Raw genomic sequence first — 12,959 nt, 5'->3', positions numbered from 1 at the left:
ATAAAAAATGAGTCACCTAAAATCAGACAAGTGATATGCAAGGAACCAATCACAAAAAAGCCAGCTGACTTTTATCCAGTCAGATACACCTGCTTAAACATTTTAGGTTTGCTTCATGACCACTACATCACTATCTAAACGACATGGAATTTAATTTTTGATAGGAACATGTAATATTATAATTTTCTTATACTTGGTCAAAAAAATGGCAATGATGTTGTGTCTTTGGGTCAAAGGCTGGGATTTTTTTTTGGGTGAACAGTGAAAATTTATTAAAGACGAAGATACCAAGTTTAGGGATCAACCAACTCAATCCCTTTCTCCTTTGAACACTCACAAAGTGATAGATGAGAAAGGGTTGTTCACGGGTCGGTTTTGGCCTCAACTCAGACTCGACCCGCTCAAATTGGGTGGAACAAAAACACACCCGCAACTGACTGCCGACCACCACAGGTCGGGTTGGCCAAGCTCAGGGGAGCAAACAGTCGGGTCGGTCGAGTCCGATGATGAGCGACGACGAGCAGAGGAGAAGTTCTATCTTCACCAATCTAAGTTGAAGGCGCCGGATTCAAGTAGATTAGAGTCTATATTCACCGATCTTAGTAAGAATAGCTGGATTTAACCAAATATCTGAGTCTATCTTCACTAATCTAAGCCTATCTTCACTGATCTGAGTCAGATTTGACCATATATCACCGGATTTGAGCAAATTTGACAAAGGAGGAGAGTAGATCTTGGCCGGATTTGAATGAATTTGAGCAAATACCATTGGATTTGAGTGAAGGAAGACCAAGGGTGGTTGGATTGGAGCTAAGGAACATTAGAAAGTCGCCCCGGATCTAGGAAATTTTGGCATTTTTTTAGCATTTGTCGATTAGATCAGGTGGCTCAAGTTTTAGAGACTGAAACCCGCCACTCGACCCGCCGGAGTCGGGTTTCAAATGATAGGAACTGTCACCGACTGCTAGAGGTGTCGGATTTGGATGTGACGGGTCGGATCCGGTTGGTTTGGCCGAATCTCCGGGTTGCTTGGACAGCCCTAGATGAGATAGGGTCCATAGGGATGAGCCCACAAGAGTAAAAAAGAGTTAAGGTCCATGGCTATGGCCCATGGTACAAATTGGGTTTGTAATTATAACAGGTGGGAGTCTAATGGTTACTTTCTGTATAGCCTGTTATACTTAGCCGAATGAAAGGATAAGCAAAATAAAAACACCCACTAAAGTTCAATCAACAAATGGGCCAGAAAGGCCTAATGTCATCAGCATGGAGATTCAGACCAAAAAAAAATAAAAATAGAAAGAGCAGGGAGGTCTTGTGGGATATATATTGACTATTGACATAAACAATGAGTAGCAAAATTCGGCACATTTCTATTTCTAAGGTGGTGTTATTAACATTATTGTTCTGTTTTCGATTTCTTGTAATGGCAATGCCTTAGGCAAAATAGTCTGTTTGTTAAAATTTATTCAGTGGCTATAGTTCTATTTCATTAACACACATGTAACAAGTAATATAGCAATTTGTAAATCATATATATGTTATCCCTACGTGATGCAACATCGAGGCCAAGCAAAAATTTAAGAACAGAATTACAAATACATAATGATGCTGCTCAAATTAGATAATAATCTAAAAGTTGATGCTGCTGAGTCGCTGACAAACTACTTGTTTAACTGCATCATGACAGAGTAGAACATGGAAAGAACCAAAATGTTGCAAATCGGCTGAAGCCTACCAAAACGTTGTTTTTTTGCAATTTTAGGCAATTCTGTCACATGTGAAAAGGCAAAACTACTGAACTCAATCCTCTCCAGGAATAAGGGAAGAAAATTTGGAGAGAGGAGTTTCAGCAAAAGGACAAAAGAGGAGGAATTTTCAGTTTGTTTTGCATCTAGACCTCAATCTTCCAGCAATACCTTGTGTGGCAGGAACAAATGCAGATGATGCTGGTGACTTGTTTTCAGACTGCTTTGGACTTCTCTCTGATTCAATATTATCATCACCACCCTCACTTTCTTTAGAAGGCATCTCGTCTTCCTCTACACCACTTTCTGGTGTAAAAGTTACATCCTGCTTGATATCTGCAATTTTCTCACTAGCCCCTGGTAACCCCTTGTCATCATGGCCATTTCCTATTCTGTGCCTCTGCCTCAATCTTCCCACAATACTTTGCGAGGCAGGAATGGATGCAGTTGATGCTGGTGACTTGTTTACAGCCTGCTTAATATCTAAAATTCTCCCATTCATTCCTAACTCATTGTGCCTGTGGCTTGGTTCAGCAGCAGGAGCAGGCTTCTTATGCTTTGGACTTCTCTCTGATGCAATATTATTATCGTCATCCACACTTTCTTTAGAATGCATTTCCTCCTCTTCATCTACATCGCTTGCTGATACATCCTGCTTGATGTCTGCAATGTTCTCACTAACCCCTGGTAACTGCTTATCATCATGGCGATTGCTTATTCTGCGCCTCTGCCTCAATCTTCCAGCAACACTATCAGGGCTTGGTACAATGGGGAGTGCACACTTCTTTTTTAGCTTTGAGGAACTTTTCAAATCATTATTTCTATCACCATGTTCTTTGTCTGTAAAATGCAGTTCCTTCTCTTTTTCACCATTGAACTGGTCATCTGTGGTGTTTCCAGTTAGAGACTTTGCTAACCCATGAAGATCATCAACCCCATTTTCAACCTCTGTAGAAGAAGTCATATTCACAGACTGCACTCCTATACCTGAAAAGGGTAATGACCTCCTAGCAGAAACTTGATTGTTAGTACCTGGAATCGGACTAGTCTGTTTCTCACTCTCAAACTTATCCTCACTTTTGGCTTCAGATTGAGACTTAAATGATCCAAGGTGAATACTGTCAACCTTGAGAGATCCCTCAGACTCTGCTACAACATCTGAGAATGGCAGTGACCTCTTTGCCGAAACTTGCTTGGTAACATCAGCATTTTTATCCAAATTTGTCTGTAAGCGTCGAGTCTGAATGAGGTAGTGCGCAACGGATTTGAAGCCCAATTTTGATATCTGGAGGGTGTACAAAATTGAGCTCAGCCAATTCAACACAGAGAGAGAGGGAGAGAAGACATGGTTGAAAAAATAACCTTTTTATAAAGAGTACCAGTGGGAGGCCATCCTTTAGCTTGCCGGCACAAACTGCAGTTGCAGATTCCACGACAGGGAGGGCAAATCCAATTAGGGTTTTGCAGGGCTTCAAGTACGTGTTCCCCGTATCTGTAGCCAAGAAAAGAGAGAAAAAAAAAAAGAGGGGGAGGGGGGGAGGGGGTGATCAGATTTTACACAAAAAGTGACCAGGTATCTCAAAGACTCCATTTACAGCATGCAAATACTGCCCTTCACAGCACTTAGAAATCAGAGGACCTTAATATGAAGGATAAATTTATGAGTAGGTCTACGCAAGCCAAACGTGTCGAACACAAGTGTGTCCTATATCTACCAAAATTGCGATATTTTCAATAGTGCTCAAGTGATTAAAGGGTGGCTGGGGGTTCAAGTAAGAAGACTTAAATGATCTCCAATGTAGTTTTCATTATATCTCTTGGTGATTGTTTAACATGGAAAGAATAAAAGCAGAATTTGAGAGTTTCTTCTAGCAATCATTGCTCAACAACCAACCTATGTATGTATGACAACAACAAAACTAGCTATGCTTATGAGTAGAATGGAGTTGGAGATGGGCTTAAAAATGAATTTGCCAGCAAATTCTGAGAGTTGCCTTGTTAACTAGCTAGCTATTTTGTTAAGGAGCCCAAACATGTCAATCTATCTTTCAGTATCAGGTTCAAGTGAACACCCCAGCCTAAGCTTGGCATGGTTTGTTTTGAAACCTATATAAAGAAACCTATATTACGTTCTTAAAATAATCATAGCAGAATAAGCATGTTGCAATGCATATAAAGAGTCTAAGATGGGGAAACCAAAAAAAACAGAAGAAGAAGAAGAAGATTTATCAATTTAAACTACAGAATGGTGCATAATTGGTAAACTGGTAAGTAGTGCCAGGAAGTGATAAATTTAGCAGAATTGATTGACAAGGCTCAAAGACATTCAAAGACAAAAATGAAGGTAACAATAAGCAGGAAGGTGCCATAGAGAGATTGTGCCGAGTGTTACGCAGTAAATGCTTATTAGGCTCTTATATTGTAAACATGTACACTAAAAACATATTTCATACTATCAGGATTAAATTATGGTACATTTAAGCACATAAAAGAATGTTGAACAAAGCATACCTCATATACAAACAATCTCCACAGAACTGCCCTTGGACCATGTTGCATTTGCAACATTGAGTCCGATAGCCAAGAGTTTTCTGCCTGTAAAACAGCATTTCATCTTAAGAACAATTGAAACTACACTCAACTATTTCAGGCCAAGGATATAAATGTGATAAAAAAACATATAAAACAAGAACATAAAATGAAAGAGGAAATCCAAAAACTCGAATAGGGGGGAAAAAAACTAAACTAAACTAAAACAAGTTACAAGAAGGATATATAATATAAAACACACTTTTTTATATTATTTTTATTTTAGTTGCTTGTATGACAACAAGAAAGGAGTATCGTGGTATTTCTCCTAAATAATAGATTTATTGCCAGAAAGGATACTTCAGGCACCAAGTGAAATAAATCCTCCAGCCTTAAAGCATATTTTTGCCAAGCATAAAAAGCCAAGCATCCCATCAATAAAACAGATTAATGTACCTTCTATATTATTATTATAACTATTATTATTTTGTTTGGTAAGAAGGGAAAGAGTTTTATTAGAAATAAGTACCTTCTGTATTATTATAAAGCATAACTTACACTGTCGTAAGTGAAAAAGTAGTTGACAAACTCGTAATTTTGAAACGCTATTTAAGATTGTAAACTTTGCTTTTGAAAGAAATACAAAAGGTGTAAAAGTTGCCTTAGAGGGTTAAAAAGAATAAAAATGATAACCTCATTGGTGACACTATATTCACAGTAAACTCTATTAATCCATTTCAAGAAAAATTTTAATTAAATTTATCTTCCTATAGCCCAACATTTAGAAAGCCATCCCCAGCATATTGCTAAACAGTCTAATGCATCAGCCACCACAGATCCCTCCAAAGAGCTAAATACCACTACCATATCCAGCACCTCATCTGCAACATTTCCACTAGGTCACACCATACCATTACTTCAGCCACTGTCTGTACATGAGTATATGAGCATTATTATTTTATTAAATTTAGGCCATTCAGGATACTATGTAACTTGACTAGGCTACAAAAGCGATTACTAAATCATAACTTGACTAGTCCTTTCAGGATATGGTGCATATGTGATTAATGTTTTCTCAAGTTGTGAAATACATCTGCTCTCCTAATTTATTAGTTTTCATTATATTAACAAAAGTTTTAGAACTTTCTTAGGCTAAAATTTATCAATATCAAAAAAGGTAGGAGGCATTCGAAATGTGTTTGTGGTATTATCCTGTTAACTATTAGCAATTTTGGTGAGCAAAGTTTTTTACTTCACATATTATAACCTTAAATTTCAGGTACCTAAAAACCAGACCAAAGTTGTAATTTGTAAGCCAAAAAAATGCAGCAGCAATTGAGAGAACCACCGGACCTGCATTGATGGCAAGTCTTTCCCCTAACTTGGTCATAAATTCTCTTTCCATCCTTGCCATAACCATCCACAAATAATGTCCAGCTCTTCTCAGTGTTGCCCAACCGCTTCTCATGCTCTTCAGTGTAAAACTCTGGCTTTGAACCCTCTTCCAACAATACAACATCATCTTGCAAAGACTTACGCCTCTTCACGATTTCCGTTTCTGCATAGCTAACTGGTGTCCCATTCTGCAACCTAAATCTCCACAATTAAAAATAAAATAAAATCAGAAAATGTCTCTTCAAAAACAGAATTAAGTTCTTAAAAAAAAATCAAATCATATTCTTGTAAAAAAAAGAAAAAGAAAAGAAGAAGAAGACCCATTTAGCATTCAGAATCACAAACACTTAACAGCCTATCAAAATTTGGCATCCTTGTTTAAACCCACACTTTCAAAAGTTTCAATTCAAACTATGAAGCCACTACGCATGAAGCCATTAATGAAAAATGCTTAAAAAAGACAAAATTCATGTAACTTGAAGTGAAATAATGTTCATATATAATCAGCAGATCCAGCACATAGTATTGAAGTAACTACACGTATTCATTTTGTTCAAGACATCACCTTGTTTAAGCATTATCTAGTGCAACAATATATATATTTATGGTTTGAATCGAGAAGCTTATAAAAGTATTGGGTTTTAATATATAATTTCTCCTACAAAAGACTTAAACTTTTCATATTCCATTGTGTCTCAGCTTCTAAATTTAAGCCAAAAGTTAAACAAAATACAAATATGTTCTTCAACAAGAAGAGAGGGAGTGATAGAATAACCGGGAAGAGCGGCGAGTGGGTCCAGATGGCGGCGCAGGAGAGGGCCGAGGAGTAGTTGAACAGTTGTGGTTGCGGTTCCTTGGGTTGCGCTTCGTGTTAGAGGGAATCACAGACTTGAGCTTGAGAGAGAGGTCGAGAATACCCAGCTTCTGCATTCTCTCGAGGTTTTCTTTGATCCTTTGCTCTCTGGATAGCTCGTACTGTGACGCTTTCTGGGTTTGGCTGCTCTGGGGCTCGCCATTTTGGATTTCTTCGCTAAGATTTGCAGGGGATTCCATAGCTTCACGTCTCTTTCTCACTGTGTCGCCAATGAACTCTCTCTCTCTCTCTCTCTCTCTCTCTCTTTGTGTGTGTGGTTTGAATCTCTAACGGTCGAATAGAAGGGTTCTGAGTTCGGAGTTCTGAAAATATAGGGGACTAGACTAGAGAGTGGAGCGAGGGAAACTGGGAAAGTAAAGTTGGGGATAGGGACAAATTTAATATTTTGTTGTTAATCTTTTTTTTTTTTTTTATATAATTGTTTCACCCATCTTTTTTAACTTGCCACATACCAATATTTTATTCTTTTTCTTATAAAATAACAATATTTTAAGATGGGAAAAAAAATTTTCAAATACATTATATGTTGTAATTGATAAAATTTTAGTACAATATCTTAGGCGAAATATATATATATATATATATTTTTTCCGATTAAATTCAAATACATGAGTATATTGAGCATTGACCTATTAAATACAAACATTGCTATATTTTACGATGAAAATAAAATTCAATATAGTTATGTGTTTCAATTTTTATATTTCTAGAAAAAGGTAATGGAATTTCTTTGAAAGACAAATAGAGTGATCAAAACAGATCAAGTAGCAATATGAAATTAAGATTTGGACGAATATCTTCTATCCGTATGCTATAAGATCATTAACTTCAATATCTTCTATGCATATGCTACAAGATCATTAACTTCAATAGCTTTCTTAGTTAGATAATGCGCAAAAGCATTTCCCTGATGTTTAACATGAGAGAAAGAGAGCTAACTAAAAACAAAGGCTAACCATTGTGTTTGAATTTAATTAAAGGACTTAATATACTTCACATTTACACCTAAGGTGCTTTATCAAATTCTACCTTTCATGCTATATATGGGAGTATGAGACTAGCTAAAACTAAAATCATATGTTCTTTTTTTTTTTTTTTGTTTTTTTGGTATAACTCGATAGCTAGGAAAAAAGGGATTTAAACTCTAGTTCTCCTAATAAAGAAAAACATATGATTTCATTAACTTACAAGACTTTTGACAAATGTAAAATCATATTTAGGAAAGAATAAAATTTTTTTAAAAGCCGTAAATAAACAAAAGAGATAATATATTAAATGAAAAAAAAAAAAAAAACTCAAACCCACCATTATTTATTAGGTAGGAAGGTTGGTGATGAGGTGGATTAAGATTCTTTAAATTTTTGGATATTTATTTCTTAAAATTTATCTATTTATTAGGTATGGGTTTGAATTTTATCAAGTCATTAATAATTTAAATAAATCTCAAAATATATTAATGTTAATTTATCCAATTCACTTGTACAAAATTGATTGAAGTGTAGGATTGATATTCTTCTTTCTTCACCCAATTAGAAAAACGTATATTCTCTTTCACTTGTTTTTTCACCACAAAATGGCATTACCTTGCAACCCATTAGCCAAAAGCTAGTTTGTTCAATGGTATTATTGATTTCTTTTATGACGAGTATTAGAGTTCAAATCACCTCCTTCATTTATCAAAATAATTTAATTATAAAAACTAAATGAAAATCAAAGAAAAGGGTAATACTTGTAATTGTAATTATTAGTTATTACTTCCAACAGACTTAGATAACTTGAATTCTTGATTTATTAAGCTGAAAGCATCCACCCTTCAATTTATTAGACTTCATCCATTTTCATTATTGTTCTAGACAAATATTGCCCATGCTGACTAGGAGGGAAACAAAAATAGGTCATGGGCCTTTTCTTTTTGGGCCCAAGGCAATATTCGATCAAGATGGTTAAAACCCAAACAATCCCAAAGCCTTCTGTGAGGCCCAGTACCAAACACACAAATGATCCATCCAAAACCATATTCGTCCCATGTGAAGTATAAATTTTTTTTTCTTCTTTGATAGACTTGTAGAGTATCATTGAGCACCAGTTTCTACTCCAACATGCACCAGTTTCTACTCCAACATCTTGGTATTTTTTCAATTAAATTGTTAAATTGATCCTTCAAAATTTTATAAAATTTATTGGTGTTCCAACTCAACCAAACAACACCTAAGTCCCCCTACAACATTCTTTTAATAATACGCCACAAATGGTTTAAGTTGGTTCACTCTCTTTGACCTTCATGTGGGCACATGGCCAATTGCTTATTACACAAAGCGAAATCTACAAATTTCTAACACGTAGAGAAGATTTCGCCAATGTTGATGAACTACCACATGAAAATTTGTAGCTTCAACTGGCTCTTACTCCTTCCCCATTACAAAAGGGGTCAAACCAAATGCAACTGTTTATACAAGCATACAAGTTTCATCTGGCAGTTTAATCTGCTTTCTTTTGTAAACAAGAAGGTACTTATATGCTTACCACTTGGCTAGTTATTTAATCCTTGTTCTCATTAACTTGGGGACTCAGAAGCCAAAGCCATGAAATCTTATTATATTGCAGCCTTGGTTGTTTTCTTCTTCAATTGGTGCTATATTGGAAAGGCTGCTAAGGATGAAGCATTGGGAGCTTCTTTTATCTTTGGCGATTCTCTAGTTGATGCAGGGAACAATAACTATTTATCAACGTTGTCTAAGGCAAATATCCAACCCAATGGAATTGATTTCAAAGCATCTGGAGGAAATCCTACTGGCCGGTATACAAATGGTAGAACCATAGGTGATATTATAGGTAAGTTTTCTCTTATGTACATTTAAAATTTTAAAGAACATGACATTTTGCATTCTGATAGATTTAAAAAATAAAATCTTAATTTCGGATAATTAAAACCTTTTATTTTTAAATATTTTGCATTTTGATTTTTTTTTTTCCTTTTAAAATTTATCCCTTTCAGGAGAAGAATTGGGACAACCACACTATGCAGTCCCATTTTTGGCCCCAAATTGCACCGGTAAAGCTATATTAAATGGTGTGAATTATGCATCAGGAGGAGGAGGAATTATGAATTCAACTGGAAGAATATTTGTTAGCACTTAGTACTCAACCCTTTGTAAAATTTTCAATTCTCTTATTTATTGACTTGTTTGTTTCATTTTTTGAAAAAAAAACCTTCTGGCTGGGAAAAAGTCAAAAAGATACATCAACATGTTCCTTTAAATTAAAGACTCAAGCATTCTCAAAAAATTAAAAAATTAAAAAAAATTAAAGACTCAAATGTTGTGCAGGTTAATCGGCTTGGATTGGATATCCAAATTGATTATTTCAACGATACTAGAAAACAGATTGACAGCTTGTTGGGTCCATCAAAGGCCAGAGATTTCGTAATGAAGACTTCAATTTTTTCAGTCACAATTGGAGCAAATGATTTCCTAAACAATTATCTTCTTCCAGTCCTCTCCATCGGAGCAAGAATTTCTGAAAGCCCAGATGCTTTTGTTAATGACATGATCGATCATTTCAGAAGCCAACTGACTGTAAGTAAATTAAAGCAACTTTAATAACAACTAATTGGGTATTTGATTTGATTTTTTTTTTTGGATGAACTATTTGAATGGTTTCTTAAGATTATTAGAGAAGTTGCATTCAATGTAAAATAGTAAAATTGCATAAATGTAAAATTTTGGCTAATTAACCCAAAAAATCATTCACATCACTTTGTTTAAAATTATGCATTTCTTGTCCATAGCTACAATTGCCATGTAAATATAGTAAATTTAGACAACTGTTTATGTGTAAAGGCTTATTTTATTCAATTCTAAATTCACTTGTTTGGTTGGTGTGTGTGAGTGATATGAATGTTTTAAAAAAGCGATTATGTGAATGAATAATAAATATTTTATTGAAATGCCTTTTAAAATAATAATCTGATATGAGCATTTTTATAATAAAAAAATTGCTTGTGTAAAATAGGAAATAATAGGTTATCATTTTAAAATAGACATAAATTATTGCATTTTTTTTTTTTTTTTTTTTGATAGGATCATAAATTATTGCATTAAATGATACGAATGCTATTATTTGTGTGTATGATTGACAGAGGTTATACCAGCTAGATGCTCGAAAATTTGTCATTGGGAACGTTGGACCGATAGGCTGCATACCTTATCAAAAGACAATCAATCAATTGAACGAAGACGAATGTGTGGAATTGCCCAACAAGCTAGCACTTCAATACAATGCTAAGTTGAAGGATTTGCTCACTGAATTAAACGAAAACCTCCCAGGAGCTACATTTGTTCTTGCAAATGTGTATGATTTGGTGTTGGACGTAATCACAAACTATAAGAATTATGGTAAGAAGTAAGAACCATTAATACAATTTGCCAACTATGTAACACTGCTGCATCATTTCGCCTAAGCTTTTAGGCCTAATTTGACATAATATTTGATCGACAAGTTATTTAAGGTAAACACAGTAAAAAAAAAATTCCTTTTTATTTTTTTGGTCCTATAACAAAAAAAATGTCACCCATGTGAATCTAGGATTAGACATGGTACTTCTAATAAATAGGACAGAATTGAAACTAAATGGACAAAATATTATGGTACTTAGTGTTTGTTTGAGTATTCTGTAATTTCCAATAGTTTATTTACATAATATTTATCACAAGATTATATACATTTTCGTACAGGATTTACAACTTCAAGTAAAGCATGTTGTGGAAATGGGGGCCAATTTGCGGGGATCATTCCATGTGGGCCTACGTCTAGTATGTGCTCAGATCGCGACTCACATGTATTCTGGGATCCTTATCATCCAAGTGAAGCTGCCAACCTTATCATAGCCAAAAAATTGCTTGATGGAGACACAAAAATCATCTCTCCTATGAATCTTAGGCAACTTCGAGATCACTAATTTTCATTTCCAAGGATTTAATGGTGTCCACTAGTTTGTACTATGTCCTTTGAATATTACCCAATATCTTGTTTGAATTATTGCTCTTGTATCAAGTAAAGTTTACAAAAGACAATCTCTTTTTTCTTACTAAATTACTTCAAACTATTTCCTCCCTTTATTCTTCTCTTCTTCTTGGTTTTGTTTTGGTTTCTTTCATTGTTGCGACTTATACGTTCTATGTTGTTTAATTGCAAATTTGCAAGCATTAAAGTTAATAAGAAATAAATCGGATGACTAGTGGTTAAGAGTTGAAAAGTAAGTTTGATGATTTTTAACTAATTTTTATATAGGATTAAAATCTTATAGAGTTCTTGAAGTAATGCAACCACAAAGTTCTTAAAATCGTATCTATCATTTTGAAATAAGCAAATTAAATTTTGCCACATCGTATCATCATTTAAAATTTATACTTAAATGATGATAGCGTAAACTATGCAGTAAATTCTAATCTATTTTTTTTCAAAATTGATAAATATGATTCTACAAAATGTATACGGGAATTATCCTAAAATTCTTATAAGATTTGAATTCAACTATTTGCCTTTTGTGGTGAACCTTTTTTGTAATATTGAGCTGGATTGCCTCTTGCCGTGTTAGACTCAAAGTATTCTGGATTAGGGAGTTGGGATCGGTCCAATTGCAACCCACCTTAGTCCGAATTATGCACAAACTATGCCTCGCTTACCAAGATTCGAATCACATGCCCATGGCAGACAGAGCTGCTATAGTAATTACGACAAGCATATATAATAAAGATAATAAAAGAGATTCGTTCAATATTTAAACAAAAGTAAATAATGTGTCATTACAAGGAATGCATGTTTTATGAAATAGCAATAAAAATAAATATGGGAGAGGTAGTAATAGGCTTAATGAATCGAAGAGAAATGTCAATTTGCTGTGTCCAGTTATGTTACGGGGTCTAAGTCAAGAAGGAAACCATTTTCTCAATGCGAATAATCTTTCTGGGAAGAAGTTAAATGCTTTGAGGGAATGGGGCCTAAATGACTTGTGCCCAGAGAAGTCTTTTGCCTTTAGCAGAGAGCATGAGTTTGAGAGGGAGAGAGAGAATCAACCTATCTGGTGCATGTCTGCCATTCTATTCTCTCCCTTTTTGTTTTTCTTGTTCTCTCTAATTATTGCTTTCTTTTCCCTTCGTTTTTATCTCTCGGTGTTTGCTTAGTTGTTGTGATTCTTTCTAGAGGTTACTGTTATCGTCCCCCTTTCTGTGCACAGTAAGGGTTCTTTATATAATGTTTGCCGCGGCAGACTTTTACCATTTTAGCCTTTAACCACCTTTGTCTAGTGTGGGTGTCCTTGCCAACCATTATTGATGGGTCAGTTGCCCAGCCAACACCACTTACCTGTGTTGGCCGCACTGCTCCACATCACCAGACAAAAAGGATTGTTTTGT

General features: G+C 35.0%; 2 protein-coding genes across 2 annotated transcripts; one reads left to right on the top strand and one right to left on the bottom strand.

Moving 5' to 3' along the window:
* Positions 1-1,597: 1,597 nt before the first annotated feature.
* Positions 1,598-6,870, bottom strand: LOC142623988 (uncharacterized). The gene is made up of 5 exons (XM_075797478.1): positions 6,448-6,870; positions 5,631-5,867; positions 4,260-4,343; positions 3,111-3,240; positions 1,598-3,033 (listed from the first exon to the last, which is right to left on the bottom strand). The coding sequence occupies exons 1-5, from the start codon at positions 6,723-6,725 to the stop codon at positions 1,879-1,881; spliced, it is 1,884 nt and encodes a 627-aa protein (XP_075653593.1). The 5' UTR covers positions 6,726-6,870; the 3' UTR covers positions 1,598-1,878.
* Positions 6,871-9,023: 2,153 nt separating this feature from the next.
* Positions 9,024-11,637, top strand: LOC142623698 (GDSL esterase/lipase At2g23540-like). The gene is made up of 5 exons (XM_075797147.1): positions 9,024-9,378; positions 9,542-9,672; positions 9,873-10,121; positions 10,685-10,940; positions 11,280-11,637. Exons 1-5 carry the CDS (start codon positions 9,129-9,131, stop codon positions 11,501-11,503), a joined length of 1,110 nt encoding a protein of 369 aa, XP_075653262.1. The 5' UTR covers positions 9,024-9,128; the 3' UTR covers positions 11,504-11,637.
* The last annotated feature ends 1,322 nt before the right edge of the window (positions 11,638-12,959 follow it).

Source organism: Castanea sativa, chromosome 2, assembly GCF_040712315.1.
Source record: "Castanea sativa cultivar Marrone di Chiusa Pesio chromosome 2, ASM4071231v1".
NCBI classification, from domain to species: Eukaryota; Viridiplantae; Streptophyta; class Magnoliopsida; order Fagales; family Fagaceae; genus Castanea; species Castanea sativa.
This window is presented reverse-complemented; position numbering and strand designations above follow the sequence as displayed.

What these genes read in the sequence shown, in the direction of transcription:
- LOC142623698 (XM_075797147.1), top strand. Translation starts at nt 9,129, where the DNA reads ATGAAATCTTATTATATTGCAGCCTTGGTTGTTTTCTTCTTCAATTGG. An exon ending in ATTCAACTGGAAGAATATTT is followed by an intron (nt 9,673 to 9,872) that starts GTTAGCACTTAG and finishes AATGTTGTGCAG; the next exon opens with GTTAATCGGCTTGGATTGGA. An exon ending in ATTTCAGAAGCCAACTGACT is followed by an intron (nt 10,122 to 10,684) that starts GTAAGTAAATTA and finishes TATGATTGACAG; the next exon opens with AGGTTATACCAGCTAGATGC.
- LOC142623988 (XM_075797478.1), bottom strand. Translation starts at nt 6,725, where the DNA reads ATGGAATCCCCTGCAAATCTTAGCGAAGAAATCCAAAATGGCGAGCCC. An exon ending in AAGACTTGCCATCAATGCAG is followed by an intron (nt 4,344 to 5,630) that starts GTCCGGTGGTTC and finishes GCTGTTTTACAG; the next exon opens with GCAGAAAACTCTTGGCTATC. An exon ending in GGAGATTGTTTGTATATGAG is followed by an intron (nt 3,241 to 4,259) that starts GTATGCTTTGTT and finishes TCTTGGCTACAG; the next exon opens with ATACGGGGAACACGTACTTG.